Source organism: Schistocerca serialis, chromosome 1 (genome assembly GCF_023864345.2).
Source record: "Schistocerca serialis cubense isolate TAMUIC-IGC-003099 chromosome 1, iqSchSeri2.2, whole genome shotgun sequence".
Lineage (NCBI taxonomy): Eukaryota > Metazoa > Arthropoda > Insecta > Orthoptera > Acrididae > Schistocerca > Schistocerca serialis.
Window position 1 is genome coordinate 229,502,283 of NC_064638.1, and position 24,044 is coordinate 229,526,326.

A 24,044-nucleotide genomic window follows, 5' to 3' on the forward strand; every position below is an offset into this window, starting at 1 on the left:
TAAACAACTACCACTACAGACAACACAGTGGATGCAGCTATTACCAAACTGTCAATAGGATCTGGTCTGACCGAGGAGTGACAGCAGTGAATGTTAGCCGTCCCCACTAGTTTTCAGGTGCTTCCAAATCTAGAATGGAGAAAAGACTGGCCAAGTGGCCCAGTGTAAAACACTAAACTGGGGATCATCCACTAACTAGCTAGCACTCATAAGGGTGTCACTTGCTGAACAAAGCATAATTTGGGCGGAAGTTGAGAAGATACTACCTGGTAGATTAAAACTGTGTGCCGGTCCGAGTCTTGAACTTGGGACCTTTGCCTTTCGCTGGTAAGTGCTCTACCATCTGAGCTACCCAAGCATGACTCACGCCCCGTCCTCTCAGCCAGTACCTCGTCTCCTACTTTCCAAACTTCACAGAAGCTCTCCTGTGAACCTTGCCTAGTTTGAGTCTCGGTCTGGCACACTATTTTAATCTGCCAGGAAGTTTCATATCAGCGCACACTCTGCTGCAGAGTGAAAATCTCATTCTGGAAGATACTACCAGTTGATATCATTGAATCTTCAGAGTGTCTTTCATCCTCTCTGGTAGTCCTGTAGTCCTCGGCACATGGTGTTTCTGCGTCAACAACCAAGTACCAATGACTGAACAATACCACGTAGAAGATGTCTATCCATTGCCACGCATTGAGACCCATTGCTTGAAAGGAACACAGCATTTCTAAATTATGGAAATGCAGAGCCACTGGCAGATGAATGTTGATGAGCATGACTGGAAAAAGATTGCCTTCACAACTTCTGATGGCCTCTAAGATACAGAGTTAGGCTCTGTGGACAATGTAATTCTCCAGCCACCTGTGAACATATGATGGACAACTTCCTCTGACACAAAACTGATGACATGTTTTTGCTATCTTGATCACATTGTTGTTTTCTCAAAGACATTTCAAGAACATCTAAACCATCTAACAATTGTGTAGAAATGTATTCAGACTACAGATCTCCATCAGAATCCATAAAAGTGCACCTAGTTGATAGCGATGGAGGCTGTCCTATTTAGAGAAAATAAGAGCAGGCACAGATTTTCTGACTCCTTGACACATTTGTGATGGGAGGAATTTTCTTGGAGTGCGTTCATTCTACCAGTGATTCATAAAAGACTTCTGTAACAACACATGTCTCTTGCAAGAACTATTGCAGGGAAATTCCTAATTTTCCTGGAACTTGGTGGAAGAAGGATCTTTTCTTGTCTGTACAGAGGCACTAACTTCTCTAGTTGTAACACTGTATGATGAAAATGCAGAGATTGAACTCCACATTGACAGTACTGGTAAAGGGAGTGGTGCAGTTAGTACAATTCAGGAAGATGGTGAAAAGGTGATAGTTCATGGTTCCAGAGTACTCTCAAACTTCAAGGTGAACTACTGTACAATCTATAAAGAGTGCCTCATAGTTGTTTGGCCTTTCAACAAGTTTGGGCCATATTTATTTGGCAAACTACTTACCATCGTGATGGACCAGCATTCTCTTGGTGACTGAGTAACCTGAAAGATGTACAACAACAGCTACATACATAATCCACAAGCCATCTTACAGTACATGGCTGAGCATACCTTGTACCAATACTAGTCATTTCCTTTAGTGTTCCAGTCACAAATGAAGCAAGGAAAGAACTACTGCGTACATGCCTCTGTATGATTTGAGCTCTAATTTCTGTTATATTTTTTGTATTCATGCGAAATGTATGTTGACATCAGTAGAATCATCCTGTAGTCAGCCTCAGATGCCAGTTCTCTGATGTTTCTCAGATGCGCATTGCAAAAAGAATGTCATCTTCCCTCCACGGATTCCCATTTGAGTTCACAAAGTGTGTGCTGACTGGTCCTATTAATAAATTGGGCCAGGTTAACTAATCAGGTGGGTGCTGAGACTTCTCCTGCTGAATACCTTTCAAGGAATCCTTTGGCATAACATGCAAGTGTGGACAAAATCTGTCATCGCTGCACTGAATGTCATTGCTGCTGAACAGGAGGAACTGCTGAAAACCATAGACCATAAAAGCATTGAAGAAGGAAGAACCATTTGAAGAAGCATTCAAACAAATAAATGGAACATTGTATAAGAGAAACTATAATCTGAAGGGGCAGAAATGGTTGCTTATCTGGGGCCAGCTATCCTGAAGTTTTTCCATGAAATGTCAATGTATGGTCACCTGGGATTCATGAAGACTGTAAAGGAATCAGATGCAGATAATACAGGGCAGGTCTCTACCAATCTATTGGACACTAAGTGAGCCACTGCAATGACGCCAGTGACGGAAGCACATGCCCAGTTACCTCCAGGGCATCCAGTACCTATCCCGTCTGCAGCAGCACTGTTCCGCTGAATTCATCTCTTGGGTAGGCTCCCAAACTTGACAAACAGGAGTCAGTAGATAATAGCATGCACAGACTAGCCCACCTACTGTGCTGTCACCAAAGCTGTGCCGCTGCTAAAGCTTCAGAAATTGCGAGGTCCATTGTAGAAGGCATCATTTTAAAGCACACAGCACCCCATGTGAAGATTTCTGATCATGAAAATGTTTTCCAGCCAAGACTAGTATCAGAGGTAATTTCATATTGTGACATCACCTCCAGGACAACGATTGGCTATCACTCACAGATGAATGACCTCAGAGGATGATTTAGTAAGACATTGGTAGATATGCCCTCATACGTTGAGGTCAGAGAGCCTGGAGTACAATACTGCCTGTCATGATATTCGCATGTAACACAACTAAACAAGACACTACAGGCTTCACACTGTTCTTTGTGCTCCATGGTCACAGGCTGAAACAACAATGGATACACTGTTCCTGTTTCATCGGGACAATACTCAGGATGACTGCTTGAAATTTCTCGTCACCAGGACCGATGAAGCAAAGCAAGGCAGCTGGCTTGCATATAGACCTTGGACAACCAGGAGTGGACTGAGAATGTTATAATACCAAGCACCAACTGATGAGATACTACCCAGGGATATGGTATGGGTTTATATGCCATGCAGTAAATGGTACTATCAGGAAAGTTACTAAGTAGCTACTGTAGGCTGTATCCTACCCTTCATTGCTTGTCAGATGTATACATACAAAGTCAAGGATTACAACCCTTCAAAAGAAGACAAAAGCACAGAGACATCATTAATGTCCAACATATGAAAGCCACTAAAGTCCTGAGGCACAGATCATTGATGGTGGCTTCTTGTTCAAGGGAAGTCAAGACTTGCTTGATGGCAGTGAAGTTTCAATGGGAGGGGCTGCCTTCGATGCTCATCATAGTGAAGAGGATGTAACAACATGAGCAGAGTGCGAGGATCTGCCAATGTTGCTATACGGAGGACCATTGATAAGATCTAGAGCCAGGAGGTTGCAATTGGCTCCTATGAGAAGTTCTGAAACAATGGTTCAATGTTTCTCAAGGAGACGGGAAAGTACCGCAAGCTATGTTCTACGCAATGTGGCATAGCAGTTGACATCACTGGCGGACTTGCTGTGGATCACCAGTTCAAACCCAACAACTATCAATTATATGTTATTTTGAATTCATAATTTCTGGAAGGTTCTTGAAATGTCTTATGTTTGTTATGTTCGTACATTCTGAAACATGCAATATTTGTACAGATAGCAGCATTCTCTGTCCAGGAGTTGAATTCTGTTCTGTCTGTACATTGATGTTTGTAATAATGTGCTTTCAGTGCTAAGTACTGTACTTCATTGACAACCCTGCTTTTGGATTTGTACATGGTTGTGGTTACAACTTTAACATTGTTCAAGGCCGTAATTGTAAAAGCGTTTGAAACTAATGTACAACTCCTCTCCTTCCGAGGAAGATGTTTTAATTTTTTGACTGTTGTCAGTGGTTATGTAATAGAGCAATTTTACCACACATTTCTAGTGTTGCTATTTCTCTACATTCAACAGCCTCAATGAACGCATTCACAAATGTGAAATTTCTCTTTATTAAAAAAAATCTAGGCAGTAATTTAATCAAAAGCTATGTAAAAAATTCAAGGAACAAGACTTCCAGTCAGGTGAATAATACAGGGTTATAAATACAAAATCAAATGCAGGAGTAGGTTTAATAATGAATAGGAAAATAGGAATGTGGGTAAGCTACTACAAACAGCATAGTGAACGCATTATTGTGGCCAAGATAGATACGAAGTCCACACCTACCACAGTAGTGCAAGTTTATATGCCAACTAGCTCCGCAGATGCCGAAGAGATTGATGAAATGTATGATGAGATAAAAGAAATTATTCAAATAGTGAAGGGAGATGAAAATTTAGTAGTCATGGGTGACTGGAATTCGATTGTAGGAAAACGGGGAGAAGGAAACGTAGTAGGTGAATATGGACTGGGGGGAAGAAATGAAAGAGGAAGCCGCCTGGTAGAATTTTGCACAGAGCATAACTTAATCATAACTTGGTTCAAGTATCATGAAAGAAGGTTGTATACATGGAAGAAGCCTGAAGATACTAGAAAGCGTCAGATTCTATAATGGTAAGACAGAGATTCAGGAACCAGGTTTTAAATTGTAAGACATTTCCAGGGGCAGATGTGGACTCTGACCACAATCTATTGGTTATGAACTGTAGATTAAAACTGAAGAAACTGCAAAAAGGTGGGAATTTGAGGAGATGGGACCTGGATAAAATGAAAGAACCAGAGGTTGTAGAGAGCTTCAGGGAGCGCATTAGGGAACGATTGACAAGAATGGGGGAAAGAAATACAGTAGAAGAAGAATGCGTACCTTTGAGAGATGAAATAGTGAAGGTAGCAGAGGATCAAGTAGGTAAAAAGATGAGGGCTAATAGAAATCCTTGGGTAACAGAAGAAATATTGAATTTAATTGATGAAAGGAGAAAATATAAAAATGCAGTAAATGAAGCAGGAAAAAGGAATACAAACCTCTCAAAAATGAGATCGACAGGAAGTGCAAAGTGGCTAAGCAGGAATGGCTAGAGGACAAATGTAAGGATGTAGAGGCACATATCACTAGGGGTAAGATAGATAGTTCGTACAGGAAAATTAAAGAGACCTTTGGAGAAAAGAGAACCACTTGCATGAATATAAAGAGCTCTGATGGAAACCCAGTTATGAGCAAAGAAGGGAAAGCAGAAAGGCGAAAGGAGTATATAGAGGGTCTATATGAGGACAATGTACTTGAGGACAATATTACGGAAATGGAAGAGGATGTAGATGAAGATAAAATGGGAGATATGATACTGCGTGAAGAGTTTGACAGAGCACTGAAAGACCTAAGTTGAAACCAGACCCCAGGAGTAGACAACATTCCATCAGAACTACTGACAGCTTTGGGAGAGCCAGGCCTGACAAAACTCTACCATCTAATGAGCAAGATGTATGAGACTGGCGAAATACCCTCAGACTTCAAGAAGAATATAATAATTCCAATCCCAAAAAAAGCAGGTGTTGACAGATGTGAAAGTTACCGAACTATCAGTTTAATAAGTCGCGGCTCCAATATACCAACATGAATTCTTTACAGACGAATGGAAAAACTGGTAGAACCTGACCTCGGGGAAGCTCAGTATGGATTCCGTAGAAATATTGGAACACGTTAGGCAATACTGACCCTACGACTTATCTTAGAAAATAGATTAAGGAAAGGCAAACCTACATTTCTAGCATTTGTAGACTTAGAGAAAGCTTTTGACATTGTTGATTGGAATACTCTCTTTCAAATTCTGAAGGTGGCAGGGGCAAAATACAGGGAGCGAAAGGCTATTTGCAATTTGTACAGAAAGCAGAGGGCAGAAATAAGAGTCGAACGGCATGAAAGGGAAGCAGTGGTTGGAGTGAGACAGGGTGGTAGCCTATCCCCGATGTTATTCAATCTGTATATTGAGCAAGCAATGAAGGAAACAAAAGAAACATTTGGAGAAGGTATTAAAACCCATGAAGAAGAAATAAAAACTTTGAGGTTCGCCGATGACATTGTAATTCTGTCACACAGCAAAGGACCTGGAAGAGCAGCTGAATGGAATGGGCAGTGTATTGAAAGGAGGAGATAAGATGAACATCAACAAAAGCAAAATGATGATAATGGAATGTAGTCGAATTAACTCGGGTGATGCTGCGGGAATTAGATTAGGAAATGAGACGCTTAAAGTAGTAAATGAGTTTTGCTATTTGGGGAGCAAAATAACTAATAATGGTCAAAGTAGAGAGGATATAAAATGTAGACTGGCAATGGCAATGAAAGCATTTCTGAAGAAGAGAAATTTGTTAACATCAAGTATAGATTTAAGTGTCAGGAAGTCGTTTCTGAAAGTATTTATATGGAGTGTAGCCATGTATGGAAGTGAAACATGGACGATAAATAGTTTGGACAAGAAGAGAATAGAAGCTTTCGAAATGTGGTGCTACAGAAGAATGCTGAAGATTAGATGGGTAGATCACATAACTAACGAGGAGGTATTAAATAGAATTGGAGAGAAGAGAAATTTGTGGCACTACTTGACTAGAAGAAGGGATCGGTTGGTAGGGCATATTCTGAGGCATCAGGGGATCACCAATATAGTATTTGAGGGCAGCATGGAGGGTAAAAATCGTAGAGGGAGACCAAGAGATGAATACACTAAACAGATTCAGAAGGATGTAGGTTTGCAGTAGGTACTGGGAGATGAAGAAGCTTGCACAGGATAGAGTAGCATGGAGAGCTGCATCAAACCAGTCTCTGGACTGAAGACCACACCACCACCGTGTAAAAAATTATCTTTTAGGGAGCAGCATTTCATAGCTGAAAATGCTGTGTAAAAAATAAATAGGTGTCCACTGTACCTGTATGCACATTATATTTATACAGGGTGGAGGAAAATTGTCATAAAATTTTAACCCTGGATAGGTGATGCCAGTAGGAACCAAAATTACTAATGTTTTGTAGGTCAACAATGCAAAATTTTTAAACTACGGAAATTTGGTGCCACACACTCCAATTGCCCTGTTGCCAGATGCTGTGGCCAATGCATGACCTTGAATGCTTTGCCAGCCAGAGATCGTGATGTATCAAAGGTGGCCTGCAAGCTCGGTGGTAGCACACCAGTCTTCCATGTCCTAGGAGCACCTCTGCCAATTACCTAGCCGTCAAAGAGTTCATCTAAATATCCGCACACAGCACGACTGTTATGTGCGGGCGCCCCATCATGCTGCAACCACATGCATTGCCGTATGTCCATGGGAACAACTTCCAGCAGGCTGGGTAGAGTTTCTTGCAAAAAGTGAAGGTAATTTGCCCCGGTAAGTCGAGGAGGTAGATGGAATGGCCCAATCAAATGATCACCCACAATGCTTGCACAGATGTTGAGCGAAAATTGTTCCTGGTGTTCATGGACGTATGTGACATGAGGATTTCCCCTTGCATTGGTAAACAACACAATGTAGGGGAAGTCAGGATCTCGTGCAACACATCACAGAAACCACTGGGAAAACCCTAGCCTGTGTTCATAGCCTGCCACATGATTTAGGTGCTGGACAGGGTGGAAACTAAATGGATGCTTGCCGTCATCTCTCAAAACCTCCCAGACGAACCAACGAGTGACCACCATGACGTGTGCAACCGCTCAAGTACTTGTCGTAGGTGCTTCCTCGAAGCGCTCGAGAGCAGCCTCTTCAAATGCAGCATCCCATCATGTTAGAGGTCTTTCAGCACTGCCATGATATCCTGCTAATGAGCCTGTTTTGCCAAGTCCCTGGTAAATTGCTGTAAACGTTTGTGGGTGTGGATGGTGTCTTTCTGTGTACCGTTCCTCATACAACTATTGATCTTCTTGTGCATGACCGTCAGCTGTTCTTCAAACAAATTCTGTGCCGCAATGCTTACTACATTACTAAATCGTAGGTGACGTGTATGTGTTCCAAAGTGAAGCTTACATGCGAATACCCTTGACATAAGGTGGGGACAAACAGCAAGATCTATTTGACTCGTCTGTGTATCATGTTGGGGCAATGATATGGTGAGGGACGGTCGTACGTGTGAATCGCCAGCCATAGCGCTGCCTGTCAACTGACGAACGGCAACAGGGCAATCCCACGGCCAATCGGAGTGCACGGCACCAAGTTTCTGTAGTTTAAAAATGGTGCGTTGTCGACCTACACAACATTAGAAATTTTGATTCCTACTGGCATCAGCTATCCAGTATTAAAATTTCATGACACAATTTTTCTCCACATTTTACTTACTTGGACACTGTACACCAAAGTGTGACTGATATAAATGATAAATATATTGTCTTCTATTTCCAGAATACAATTGGAAACGGTGTTTATTGCGGAGCATCATGATGCTGACAATGCTTTTTATTGGAGAAAGCATACCAAAATTTGGAAAGATCTTATCTCTTGTGGGAGGTTCAACTATAACGCTAATGACATTTGTTTTCCCATCATTCTTTTATATGAAGCTTTGTGACCAAAAGTCAGTGGAATGGACTGAAAGGTATAGTAGTTGAAAACTGCAAAATAAATACGTAAAATAGAAGTGTTTCTGCTATTTGTGATTTGACGTGCTGTAACTTCCTCAAAAGTTGGAGGTAAGTGGTGAGACGTTCCATTTGATTGTTTCTGTCAGTATACTCTACAGTTTATCACATCAGGGATGTTCCATAATATATAATTCTTACTTATTTATTCTTGCAAATGTAAATACCTGTTGATGCTATAGTACCGTGAACTTTCTGCTGCTGCTTCGACATTTGTTACACATCAAATTGATCACCATATCCTACAGTTGAGGTTTATGAATGTCGTGGTGGCCTGTTATACTAAGTTTTTAACAATATTTTAAATTAAATTAAATTTTTATAAAGCTCTGAAGCTTTTTGTTGTAAAGAAGTGCATTAACTGAACTATGTGTAATGAAGCTGAGCTATATATTCTTAACCCTACTTACTGCAAATAAGAATTGTAGATGCTCAAATGTTGGGAGTTCAACACTATAATTTTAAAAGGGGTGCAAGAGTAATGTATGACTGCTCTCCTCCTACGGCTTGTCATATTTGCCACAGATGTGACTCTTAGACCATTATATTACATATACAACATGAGAAAGTAGACCTCAGAGCCATGTATGCCTCAAAATTGATTAATTGTGAACCTGTACATAACTTTGTTAATAATTGTAAATGTTGTACTGAAATTAGGTGAACGAATAATAGTTACTAATTCGTTGTTAATAGTTTATAAATGTGAATGGTGGCCTTAAAATAAATGCTGAAGAACAGTCAACTGATTTGGGTCACAGTGAGGTCCCATAACACATATTGAGCTCAAAAGTGTAAGTAAAAGACAGATTGCTGCTTACTATAAAAATTATACGTAAAGTTGCAGACAGGCAAAATTAAAGGCACTTGCACAAAGATTTCAGACAACTTCAGGTGTCATCTTTATGGTAAGTAGCAATCTTATCTTTTCTTCACATTGTTGATATTCCAACCTGGAGTTTCCATTGTTTTGACATATCGAGCTCAAAAAGACAAGAAGTTGTAAGCATACAAAATTTAACTGAAATTTGTTACAGTTCCACTAATACCACTGCTACCTGTCTGCCAAAATGCTGAAAAATTCTGTTGCACCTTAATAATGCGAGAATCAAACTCCGAGCTGATCTTAATCATGGAAATATTAAAAATCCAGTGAAAATTTCAATTACTGGCTGTGCATTCTGACTGACAACAGTTCTGAATCAGAAATATTTCACAAATGAATAGTCCAACACTTGAAATTAAAACAAGACACCAACAAGTCACATTGTTCAGAAAATGTGTAAAACTGTTAATTCCAAAAATTCCTAAGTACTGATGCTTAGTTACACCAGCTGCACTGTCAAAAAACATAAATTATCAGTCATTCAAGTTTTTATATATTTATACAGAGAGTAACAAGCCAAATTACTCCCATTTTTGAGCTAGTCATTTTGAGACTTTGCAAGGAAATTTTTGTTTAATGATTCATTCTTAAACAATAAAAAACATAGAATGAAATTTTCGCTCTGCAGTGGAGTGTGCACAGGTATGAAAGTTCCAAACAGATTAAACTGTGTGCTGGACCAAACTCGAACTTGGGAGCTTTGCCTTTCACAGGCAAGTGCTCTTCTGATTGGGCTACCCAAACATAACTCATGCTCCTTGCTCACAGCTTTACCTCCACCAGTCCTGAGTTCGTCTCGGTCGGACATATAGTTTTAATCTGCGAGGAAGTTTCAGATCAGCACAGTGAAAATTTCATTCTGGAAACATCCCCCAGGCAAGTTCTTAGTAGAGTTTCTGTGAAGTTTGGGACATAGGAGATGTGGTACTGGTGGAAATAAAGCTCTGAGGACAGGGTCCGAGTTGTGCTTGGATAGTTCAGTTGGTGGAGCATTAGACTGAAAAAGGCAAAGGTCTAGAGGTTGAGTCTTGGTCCAACACACAGTTGTAGTTTGCCAGGAAGTTTTAATAAAAAACATATTCAGTCGTAATGTATATAAAGTACTTTGGTGAAAGAAAACATACATCAAAATGTTGTTTCTAGCTAGAATGACAAGTGAATATTAAGTGTCCCCACACTTTTGGGTGGTACCTGTAAATGTAAATGCTTCTTGCATCAATTTCAGTGATAAATAATTTTATTTAGTGCAATTTTCATTGATCTCTAATTTATCTGCTTAAGAAATCTTAACAAATAAACGTTACCTGTATGGATAGTGTTGGAGAAACAACTGGCTGTCATCAGGCTGAACGTTGATGTACAGAATTCGATAATTTTTCTGAATTTGCATTGCACGAAGTATTCATTTCTACTGTAGCATATGAATCAGACTGTAAAAATATGTTAATCATATCAATACATTTTTCATGGTGAATGAATTTTTCTAAGTGCTGACACAATTATTTCATGAAATCCACACAAAAAACCCTGTAACTAGTGTGCTGGTCCAATCATTGTCCTGAGGGAGGTGGCAAGGACGCTTAAGAAGGCTGGCAGTCCGTGTGTTGACACAGTCAGGCTGTCAAGTGCTGCTATACACACACAGAGAGAGAGTGCTGTTTAGCGTGCTAGTCAAAGTGCAGCAGTGTCATTATTAGTAAACCATCATGTGTGCTCTGTTAACCACGTATTTTTTTCATACGATTTTACAATAATGGTTAGGTTAAAAAAAAAAAAGATTTTTATGTTACTTATAGCGTTATATGTCGGCGTCATGACGAATTACCCATCATTTCAGAATGGTCATAGTTGTTCTGATTTTTCACATGTAAGTAGCATAGTGCACAAAATTTGAAAACGTTGCAATGAAAAGTAGGGATCACCATAAGTTTGTATTTGGTGCATGTTGTACAAACTGCTGTGAAGGAAATGGAGCTAACATTTTGAATTTTTTCTTAAATGTAGGAGGGGATCAGTATCTGCCTCCAATGTCGGGAAAATATGTAGCACATTCATTCTGATCGCGCACACAAGAATGAAATATTCATAACATAAAGGGAACACCAATTTCGTACAGGAGGGAAAGTGGGGGGGGGGGGGGGGGTAGAATTCATAGAGAGAAACCAAGAGATATACAATACACATATTCAGAAGGATGTAGATTGCAATAGTTTCTCAGAGATGTATACACTTGCACAGGATAAAGTAGCACGGACAGCTGCATCAAACCAGTCTTTAGCCTGAAAACCACAATAACAACAATATGTGTTCCAGCTGCTGTGCCCTTGCTTCTTGGTTGGTGCCACTTAATTATTTTGTCATCTGACGTTCTGTTCCACCTCAAAGTCATACTAAGTGTCCAATCTTGTGATTGCCGTCATTTAAGCTTCCGGTGGAATCTGCTGTTCTTTTACTATAGCTGGCGATGTCGGGTGCTCTATCCGAGGTACGCATCCAATAAAGCGGCTATTGGATTATTTTCTGGCCACTAATGTTAAAATTGCTTAAATGATGACAGTCTGATCAAAACATGGAGTTAAAACAGAACATCATGTGCCAAAATTAGTAACTTGCAACAGCTGAAGTGTGTACAGCAGTTGGAACAGCTATGACTATAAAATACAATAGTTGCTGCTATCCTGGCATGTACCTGGGATGGAGCACCTGGCATGGCGAGGACCAATGACTGCGCACCTAGCCCCTGTTCCACACTGACCTTAGCCTCAGGGAGCACCTGATAAAGATTGCGAGCCACGCAACTGAAATATTGTGCAAGCGCAATTTTTCGAGAAGATGACATCTCACTGGGAAAGCCTGAAGACCTACACCAGAAGATTCTACAGGGAGGAAATGTATCTGTGTGTAAGAAAGGTGGATCAGCTGTGTCAAACTAGAGGGAGAATGCTCAGTTCTCTCATTTCCTGCTGAGATGCCGAGAAGGGTATGTTATTTCAGTATTTGCTCAGACTAAATATCATGTAAATCCCAGAGGAGCCAACAGGATTAAGCACCAGGCGAGTCGAGCTTTAGTAAGGGAGAGAAAATATATTATGCACCACCATTTAGATGTCACTACCAGGGAATTACTATCTCAACACCTGAATATTGCTACTGCCTTAACCAGCCAAAACTGAGGCAGACTGGATGGCACTTTATGGTTTCTTTTCAGAAGGCATGAAGAAGAATCAGCAGCTTCTCAACTAGTCAGGTTTGAATGTCTCAACAACAAGGTGAAGCAGAATGAGAATATTTGTATGGTTGTCAACTTTAGTACGAAGTACTCGACAAGACAACATTGAAGGTACTTAGCAAGGATCTCAGTTTTGTGTTGTTGCCCAGAAATATCCCTGTCACAGCCTTCATCAGTGCTTTTGAGCATGTGGCTCTTAAACAACCTCCAAGTGAAACCAAAGAAATCCAATAAGAGACATGCAGGACACTCACGAAGACCAAGCTGCCTAAATCCGACACCACAGGTGATGTGAGGCTGGCTGTCAGACAACTCCGAGAAGATGACAGCATTGTTATGTTACCAGCAGATAAGGGAAATGCTACCATCATCCTTCAGAAGGCTGACTACAGCAGCAAAGTTTGACAACTTCTGGATGACCCAGCACACAGGCCAAAAGAAAGGGACCACACTGACAAAGGAAGAAGAAGCCTCTTCTAAAGGAAAATGGGATACTGGAAAATGGTGTGAAGCAGCTGTGGCTGAAAGCTCCAGTATCACCCAGGCTTTATGGCTTGCCCAAGGTGCACAAAGAAGGGGTTCCTCTGCGTCCAATAGTTAGTAACAGTGGTGAGGCCGCCTACCCCATCACTCAGCATCTGCAGAAGATGCTCTCGCCACAGGTGGGCAAAAATTTAAAAACAAAGATGATGTGACTTACCATATGAAAGCGCTGGCAGGTCGATAGAAACACAAACAGACACACACATACACACAAAATTCAAGCTTTCGCAACAAACTGTTGCCTCATCAGGAAAGAGGGAAGGAGAGGGAAAGACGAAAGGAAGTGGGTTTTAAGGGAGAGGGTAAGGAGTCATTCCAATCCCGGGAGCAGAAAGACTTACATTAGGGGGAAAAAAGGACGGGTATACACTCGCACACACACACATATCCATCAACCACAGAATCTTGTCAACAGTGACATGGGAGATCAGCTTCGTTCTGCCAGGAATCCAGCACTAGATCTCCTAAAGACGCAACGGCAGCACCATCCAAACTCTGGCGAAAATAGATTTGGAAATGATGATAGAACAAATAACCCAGCACAACCAGTACATGGTGCACAGTACCTGAGGATGATCATTTTGAGAGCAAAAAGAAATTTGAACTCCAGTGGCCAGAAAATAATCAGATGGCTGCCATAGCCGGTACGTACCTCGGGTTGGAGCACCTGATGTGTCTGGCTACAGTAGCAGAAAAGCCGAGTCCCCAGGAAAATTTAAATGACAGCAGTCAGAATACATTATGCCCAGTACAACTAGGAAGTGGAACAGAATGACAGATGACAGAATTATTAACTGACAACAGCCAAGAAATATCTGCGCAGCAGTTGGAACAGCTACAGTTAGAAAATATAAGGATTGTGCTGCTACTGTCTGGTGTGGTCCAGTGACTGAGAGACTAGCCCCACACAAGCATAAATAATGGACCCTTCCCACACTGATTTGGGCCTTAAGGAGCACCTGATGAAGACTGCAAGTCACACTGTCGAAATATCGTGCAAGTATTACCAGCAGAAAACACAATTTTCCAAGATGACAACACTTTGTTGGAAAAGCCTGAAGATCTGCAAAAGAAATTTCATGTTTATTATCATGTTCTCTTTTTACTAGCTGAAATTATAGTATGGATTGGAAAAAAAACTGTAGCTTCTGCTGTATCATCATAGATAAGAAAGTTCTGTATGTTAACCATATGGTAAAATATTCTTCTCATTGTGTACTGTCATTTGCCAAAATCTTGTTTTAGTATCTATAAAGGCTTAGGAGATTTGAAGGCTGTGAATATTTCACTCTCTTTTATATATGATCAAAAGTGAACGACTGCATAAAATCTGTCTTCTCCAGATTGGAGGAAGATATTGATCCCCTCCCAAGTTTAAAAAAGAATTCAAAATGTTAGTTATGTTTTATATGCAGCATTATATGGTCTTAATATGCACCAAATACATTTTCATAGCAACCCCAATTTTACATTACATCATTATTAAATTTCATGCTGTGTGGTATTGACACTCCAAATATCACAATAATTATGACTATTAACAAAATGATGGGCACTTCACCATGAAACTGACATATAAAGCTACAAGAAATGTAAAAACCGATCTTTTTTACCAAAGAATTTCTGTACAGTTGTTTGAGAAAGACAGCGGGATGTGCACCTCAGTTCTGTCAGTGCAGCACACAGCTATTTGTCACGCCAAAAACGCAAAGAATGTCTTGCAAATTGTGGCTCGCCATTGGGTGTGGGTCTGCATCAGTTGGCGCCACCAACCTGCAGCCATTGTGTGCTGTCTCATTATATAACAAGGAAATATTTTTCACACTTGTTCAAGCCACCTTATGTTGGTCCCTGCTATGCAAGTAACCCTCTATCTTTTTGTGCTCACCCTAAAGTACAAACTCAGATACAGGAGGGTTGAGCTCTGTTTTGTCTGTGTATAAAACTTTGCATGCTCTCCAGTTACTTCAGTTTCCACATGATGTTACCACTAATGGTTGAAGAGACTGTAATGCAGATTCGGATTTCGAATTTTTAAGATTTGCATTTGCCGTTTGATGGATAATGTTAAGACTAATCCTTAGTGCACTTATTATCATAGACTTTCTGCAGCCTTATCTCTGGTGAGTATTGCAGACATGCTTTCAGTAGAGCACTGAGACCATCCGCTATAGAAACATCAATAAATCAGAGACACAAAAGCTCTTGCATGAAATTGTCAGGCTTTCAGAGAGAGCAGAAATATGTGCACTTCGTGTTTGAGCAATGTAGATAGGTAGTGCTTACCTGAATAACAGTCATAAATTCTCATTAATCCACTGTCACTTATGATTCTCAAAGCAGGGTAGAGCATGGCAATTTTTTTTTCCCCAGTTTACAAGGACTCGAAAGTTCAAAAACTCTTTGCCCTACACAGTCTTTTTGTGCCAATATAACATGTTAGTAAATGACCAAGTGTCAAACATTTCTTGTGAAGAAAGTAATTTATGCACATTTTGGAATTCTTCATAATATAAACTTGGAGAAAAATGTCCTGTCTATTCAGTTGTGGCGGTGGTGGTCGCAGTGGCGGTGATAGTTTCTGCCACTGTAAAATGCACACATAGTGTTTCACAGTTTTCAGTAATCCATAAGATAAAGCCAAATTACTGCAATTTACTGAATTTGCACAATTTGTGAAAATTTTATGAAGTATATAGCAGAAAGGGTCAACTGTCTCTTGGCGTAAATCTTTTTAGCATATCGCTGTTCTCATAATGACAATGGTAATTGCATTAAATTTTGTGTTGATCAACAATCACTGCCTAGAAGTCTGATATACACGTTATTGAAAAGGTTTCCATGCTGTACATTCTTATGTAAATTTTCTTTCGCATTGTGTGTATTGCTGTTGTTACTTGCTTTATCAGTTAAACAATAATCTTTTGGGTGAAACAGGCATTTCCAATTATTTCAAGTCAGAATGGTCATACTAAGGAAGATATTTTACATAATCTAGGGTAATTAGATGGTGAATCGGAAAGTGAGTAATCAGATTCAGTTGGTGTCTTTCGGCCAGAGACAATTGACAATGATGAAAACAAGACTGAGGAGGAATTGCTGTCAGATGGTCTCCCCATCTCAGTTCTTTCCACAACAGCCTGTGGAGTTGGCTGCCACAATAGTAAAAATGGAAGCTAAAAATGGAAAGTCGCTAATGTGCAGTTGACTGGAAATACTCGCTAATATGCAGTTGTCTGGAAGAAGGGCTGTTTCGAACATCCTGAAGGAAAGAGGAGGTCATATTGCATATGCCTGCCACACAGAGAACATCTCTCACATAAGTGCCATCTGCCATAGTTTTGATGAAACAATGCTGGGTATCATAAAAATACCACAGAGACTCAGGTGTATGGAATACATACAAAATACCACTTGGACCATATTGTTAGAGGAATTGGAGATAATAATTGGTATCATGTATGCCAGAGGTGATTTTTGTGAAAAAGGTGTTTTCTTGAATGACCTTTGGCCATGTTCATGGATCCCTGATTATATTAGGGACCAAATGACAATGAACAGGTTCCACGAACTTGTCAAATACCTATACTTTAATGAGAGTTCATCTTGACCTCATTACACCCCTACAGACAAATTCTCTTTCAGTCCTGAAATGGGTTGTGCAAAACTGTTTCTGTTGTTGCCAGCCTGGTTAAGAAGAAGAAGAAAATGCAGGAAGTTGCCCTACGCTGTTTGAATAGCACAAAGAGGGACACCACATAGTGTACACAGTGAGAAAATTACGAAGATCATTTCACAGGGTCCTCTTGATCTAGTATACCAGTAGAAGGGTATTCTTAGGTATGGTTATTGATGAAAATTTAAACCATATAGTAGGTGTGCAAAAATGTTTATTTTCAGCTACTTATACCATTAGAATAATTACTAACTTTGGGGATACAGAAGTCAGTAAGTTAACATACAAGGGATACCATTTGACTCATCATTACAGTTGTATGCGTGTAGTACTTTGGTCTAATGGTAGAAAGCAGGAAAATCACTAGCATTGTAATCCCTGCACAGAACATCCCATTTTGCCAACTACAGTCATAGCTTGGAAGAACAACGCTGAGTGTGATCATCAAGGACGGTGCTGGATGGTGTGGTTTCTGTGGATATTCACAGACAGTCGGTGGCAGTGTGTGAAGAATGTGAACCATTGCGAAAAGTGCCTTTGCAACATGACAACACTCATCCCAATATGAGTCGGAAAACTATGGCTGCCATGCTGTAATGGGGTTCCTGGTGCTGTCACAACAACTGGTTTCTCCTGACTTGGCCTCTTTTTGGCTATGAAGAGACCTCTGCACTGATATCATTTTGCAGACTCTAGGAACTGTGAGCAGCTGTCCTGTGGTCGGTGTGAAAGATTCCAGAAAAGTTTTATGAGGAGGGCCTACAAAAGTTAAAAGGAACAAGTCAGGTGAATACAGTGGGTATAGCAGTACCTGTAATCCCATTTCAGCAATGGCAGCTGTGATTTTCTGACATGTGTGGGGGTTGCATTGTCATGTTGCAAGAGCACTTTTCATGATGGTCCACAATCACCTGTGAATATCCACAGTGTTTGCACATTCTTTCCACAGAAACCGCATCATCCAGTGCTCTCCTTGATGTTCACACTCCATGTTGCCCTCAAATAATGACAGCAGTTGGGGAAAATGGGCTGTACATGGCAGAGATTGCACTTCTAGTGATCTTCCTGTCATCTATGGTCAGACAAAAGTATTACATACTTGCAACTGTAACGCTGAGTCAAATGACACACCATGAACGATGGAAAAAATAAAGTGGAAATCAATATGGAACACCCTTTGTATTTCTACAATATGGATGACTGTGGTGTTTGCATGATGTCACGTATCCTGAGCTGTAATTGACTTATAAGTAGATAACCAGACAGACACCATATTGATTTACATATTTACAGTTCCAAAATGTTGTACATGGTGGTTTTCAGATTTATGCTTACATACTATGAAAATATGTAGTTTACTTTATGTGCTGTATCCAAGATCTTTTGATACGATTTGTGGTGCAGAAGTGTTGGGAAATGTGACAGCAACAGTTAAAATTGTACTGGTGCAAGGTTCGTTGGAGATAGAGCATTTTTTTTTTTGCAGTGGCAACCAGACCTATAGCACTTTACAAGGTAAATGAACTGTCATTTTGAGATTATATGCAAACCCCTGCCTTGGAAAACCTGTCAAAATACAATTTTGACATTCAGTAACTATATGTTACCAATATTTGCAAATAGTTCAGATTTTTGACAGTTTTATACAGGAATAGGGAAAATGACGAATTTTGTTGGTTGGTTTGTTGATTTGGGGAAAGGGACCAAGAATTTTGTGACATTTTATAAAAGAGTTTCACATTATCATTACAAAAAATTTTCCTGTCCTTAACTGTATGTTAGTATGGTAATTTGTTCGTTAATTTGACTCATTCTACATCATAATGTTTGTCAAAAATAAGATCTCTGAGCACATAATTGACTGACTTACTTTTGCGCCAACTTCTGCTTCATTCCGTGCAATATCATTTTTACTAGTAATACAAGCAGTGTTGTTATGTCCATCCTAAATTTTGTGTTTTAGCCCAATCTCTTCTAATATACTAGTAGTTATGACACCAGGCTTTATCATACTGCTCACTTGCATGCGTTCCTTTGTGTCTTGCGAATATGTGCTAATCTTCTGCCATGGCTCTTCACGAGTGTAAGTACACTGCACTTTTTGCCTGTTGTTTTTTATCCATTGTTACTATTCATTCACACCTTGAAGACAGTTGGTGCACCGGCTGATCTCCCCCCACCCCACCCCCACCCCTAATGTGTCTTCAAGGAGAATGTGAATAGTAAAAATGAATCAATACAAAGTAAAGATCCTCCGTTGGCACTGACAGCTGACCCTCATTGCCACTCTGATGTTGTTCCCAGATAACATTGAATTTAAGATGCCTTCACACTAAATGAAACAAAAATTACAGCAAAGACAACAACAATGCCAGTGTAAACTGCATTGTATGTTGGACTAATTTTATGCATCCAGGCCCGAGCTGCCGGAGTTGGTGGTGATGTGTGTGTGAGGTGTGCTTGCTTGTGTGAATGAATGGTTGTATTTCCCTTTTTCTGACCAAGGCTGTGGCCAAAAGTTTATGTGTAAGTGTCTGCAACTTAACATGTTGTGTTTACAGTTCCCTACATTGTTGATATTGCTACCTGGAGTTTCATTGTTTCATAACTTCCTGTTCGTCTGAGGTACCAGTACAGCATACCAGTGCATACTGTCACAAATCAAGCACTGGAGTTACAGCTCTCTTGGTGATAAAACCAACTTCACCTTATTATAGTAGCATGTCCCAGGAAACAATTGTACTCATGATAAAGGCCTACAATTACAGGGTAAACTGTTGAAAAGTATTTCTAGACATGAAATGGAGAAATATTTGTAAGGACGCAAAGTACTATTTAGTATCGCACAGGAAGAAAACATGAAATTTGAGTATTTCAGTTTACTATTATTGGTAGAATGAGGGCTGCCTTAAGGCAAAAGTGACAAGCCGTATCTTAGGGCAACCAGCTGAGAGGGGCACCAATGGTGCCACAACAATAAGATTTCTATACACGATGTTCCACAGTTATTAGTACCTGTCTTGGGTGTGACAAACTGAGGTAGGTGCACTACTGCAAGATTTGTATACAGTGCCTATCACAATTAGTGGCAGAAACTGGCACGTATGAAATTGTATGAGGGGAAAAGGGGGCACCAAATGATCAGTCACTTGTGTGGAAGAATGTTCTCAAATCAGCCCTGGCTATATTGTCATCTTAGGTATGAGACCAATTTAGGAAAATATAGTTCAAAGAATGGGCTCCAGATTATTTCCTTTAAAATGTGAACTGAATTTTCCTTGAGACTATAGATCATGCAGTTTCTGTTGTTTGTTGTGCTGTTGCTGCTTCTTCTATTGCTTACTGTAATGTCTTTTTACAGGTATATCCCGATACATCATCGTATTTATATGTGGGAGCTAATTCTCATAGGAGTGCTAGGTGGAGCTGCTGCCACATACAGTGCCATCGTTGACATATTTGGGGCAGGTTCTATGACAAAACCATGCTATGTTTCTTGGAAACATTAATGTTTGAGTGCTGAATATTTGGATGTCTGTTGTGAAAAGAATACAACAAAGCTTATTAAGAATTTACTATTACTCAGTTAAAAATATATTTATTTGTTAGAGGAAATTTCTGCAATTTTTCCCCAAAGAGTGAGTTTAGTGCAGCTTTTTGTCATATGCAACAGTGTTTTCTGTGATTGAGCTTATAGTTATGGAAGTTTGTTCACGAATTTTGGTATCTCTCATGGCTTCAAAGAATGATAATGAAAATGTTTTGTAATTTGTTGTGTTACTGATGAGTGTTGTAACACTGATCAGGCTTGTTATGAAAATGTTGTGTTATAAAAAATGTAAATACTATCTTTTCCTGTTAATTCAGAAGCAAAAATTGAAAGTTTTGTATCTGAAGTTACATTGTGCATTCCACAGGCTGTGATCTGTTGCTACTATGTGCCTGAGTAAGGCTGTGTATTTTGCGTAGAATTCCATGATTTTAGTAGATTTCTTTCTGCTAAGGAAGGGAGGAATTTAATGCCGTATTTCCGACAATTAACCAAAAATTAAACCTCATTGAAGAAAATATATTTAAGTTTATTCTTACTGTATTGCATGCAACTGTATGTTATTTGTCATAAAAGACACAAGCATCTTTCCAGGTATGGAACGTAAGAAATAAAAAATGTTTAACCATACATCATTTGATAGTATTTATTGAATTTATAATGAAAATGTCATACATAAGATTTGTTTATGCACATAATTTATAAATGGCATTGACTAGATGTGTGAGCTATATGTAGAATTTGCTGAACATGATTGGAAGTATTGTCAGTTTTGGAACTAACTGATTCTTTCTCATATATGAGAAAATGATACAACCAAATACAAATTTGGTGGCTTTGCAAGCATGTTCTCTTTTGAGCAGTGACTTAATATACAACGAGAAATAATTTATCTTTCATAAAATTATACATTTCATGTCAATGTCTACTTTTTGAAACAGGAAACAAAAATTTATGAAGTGTGTTAATTTTTAAGCCCAACGAAAATGTACATAAATAATTATAACCGGTGATCTGAAAAGTCATTATCAACTACCTCTTCATGTATGTGATTTGAATTTTTATAATTTATTTACTGTGCATGCAAGAGTGTATTTAAGTGCACAATTTTACTGTATTGCTACGTTTTATAAACAACTGTCAGTAACTAAATGTAGACTATTTTTGTAATAATGCAGCTTACACTTGAACAGTAACTAAAAAGTATTGTTTAAGGTGAAATTGTGATCATTATTTGTATTGTTTTAATATATTTAAATTTGTGTTTTATACCTGCTTGAGTTTAATATTTGAATTTCCTTTGTATTGTATCCCTCTGAATTAAGGATGTTTGAAAGTGATCCTGAAATGGAGCTATTGTGAACTTCATGTCTACATGTCAGAGGAAATTGAGCTGATTATGCAAGTACATGTACATAACCTCTAATATTACAGAACATGCCTCTATTAAATCAATAAGAAAGTCTCAGGATCTTATCAAAAAAAATGTGAAAGTGAATTAAAAAAAAAACTGTAGAGGGCAGGAGGTGACCCATGAACTTAAACTCTGTGGTCCACGGCTATATCCACTACACTATCGTGATCCAGCAAGCTTAGGTGTCTTATATTGTATGATGCCCAAATCACTAATAAGTCATTAACTGAATTTTAATTATAACAAATCATACCAGTAACAACATCTTTGTGATAAGTCATAAATGCAGCATTGCCTTGAAACATGATGCTGCAATAAAGGCAAGTTAAAACATCAAAACAACAAAAATTCTATAACCATTGACAGGAGCTTTCCTGTCACTTTCTTACAACAAATTTTACTAATAGTGGTGTGTTTTCAAGAGATGCTTGATGTGCTAGTGCTTTGAAACTACATCTATTTATAGGATGTAAGTTGTTGGTGTTATCTTAGTTCTGCTTGTGACGCACATGACGTACAAGTGATGTATGATGGCTAACCTAAAATGACTGAGCCTTAGAAAGACTCATAAGAGCTGCACTCTGTTGAAGGCAAACCACCAAACCTTTGCTACATAAGAGCTCGACCGACAATTCAAGATGAGACTTAATTACTATCTGTAAGAAAAACAGTCAATATCAAAAGTTCAAAAAACAAAGACTGTCTGTATGTAAATTCATTTGAAATGCCTGCTGATAACTTGAACTCTGTAATACATTTTTGAGAAACGTATTTTAATACTTATTTCAAAGCAGCTCTGCCTCTTATCCTTTAGTTACAAGCCATGTCTGCTTCTAACTAAACTAAAACAAACTGCTACAGTTATTAGTCCTGCCAAGTATTTACGAATCTAATATACTTCAACATGTCCCAAAAAATGAAAATTACGATAACTTGAGACAACCACAAATTCTTGTACAAAATAGGACAACATTTGGTTGTTTGTTCCTATGAGTCCCCTTATTCCCAGTCAGGGTGCATTCAGCCAGTTAATTGGAATCCTTTTTAGAAACTGTGTTGTTCTTCATTTGATCACTGGACACACTTATAACTCTCCTCACATATGTAGTATTTTATTATCAATCCACAATTCTAATTCAAGATGTAATAGCTCCACATTATTTGACATACCTATGTGTAACTCTAATATCTGTCTCCTGCTCCATTACAGGCAAATGTCAGAGAACAAACTATCAATAATCTATATGAAATCCAAAATCATACTGCACTCGAGAGGAGATTAAATGTTTGCCACTTATGTTTGGGAATACACCATTTGTCTGCTTCCTATCAATAAACCAACCTCTCTCCCTTCCTTTTGCCTCTGTTGCTTTTTCTTTCATTTTCTATCCCTGTTGTTTCTCATTCTTCTTCATATCAACTAACTTCTGTTGCAAGTTTGATTCTTGTCATACTTCCGCAATCAGCGTCTTCCTCTTCGTATATCATTATTCCCTTTTGATGAAACACTATATTAGGAGAAACATGTCAACAGCATGTTATTGTAATTGTAGTATCTCATAACGTATTTTTTATTCTATGTAACACTTTCTATACGTGATATGTAATCATATCTGTAAACACACTATGAGAGAATGTTCCTGGTTAAGGGAGCACTCAAGACCTTATCACTGCCAGATAAAATAGATACATAAATAAATATGATTACAATTGGAAGTGTTATCAAAGCAAAACACTGTAGCTGGTACATTACATTTTTAATCACCTAGAACCCTCATTTTGTATTCTCCACCAAAACATTAATTTTCAAATGTTTAATGTTAGTGCTAGTAATGTAATATCAATACAGGAGTATTAAAGGGCAAGTGAAATATCAGACATGGTATGCTTATCATAAATGAAACCAAACAGAAACTGTGGGTAAAAGCTGACACTGTACTGCCATAGATTCATAAACTGAAGCAGATGTGCTCTGGCTACAATCTACTGATTAAAAAATAAATAAATAAACAAGTAATGGTATTCGCAGGAGAACACTGTCATAGACACATCACAATTATTGGTAATAAGTCAGTCGAACAGTTTTCTCATTTCGACTATTTATGCTGGGCAATCAGTTATGTCTGACTGTGATAAACAGATAATACACACATCAAAAAAAGTTTTGCATTACCCCAGTTCCCAGAACAACTGAAGATAGACGTTGAC

General features: G+C 39.0%; 1 protein-coding gene across 2 annotated transcripts in view; it reads left to right on the forward strand.

Annotated features, from left to right (window-relative positions):
• LOC126466467 (uncharacterized) overlaps positions 1 to 21,691 on the forward strand; it is a 63,887-nt gene extending 42,196 nt beyond the window's left edge. For both annotated transcript variants that reach the window (XM_050096389.1, XM_050096390.1), the window contains exons 7-8: positions 8,303 to 8,495; positions 20,234 to 21,691. In XM_050096389.1, coding sequence (XP_049952346.1) covers positions 8,303 to 8,495; positions 20,234 to 20,381 — 341 coding nt within the window. In that variant the 3' untranslated portion in view covers positions 20,382 to 21,691. The remainder of the gene's footprint in view (positions 1 to 8,302; positions 8,496 to 20,233) is intronic.
• Positions 21,692 to 24,044: the final 2,353 nt, after the last annotated feature.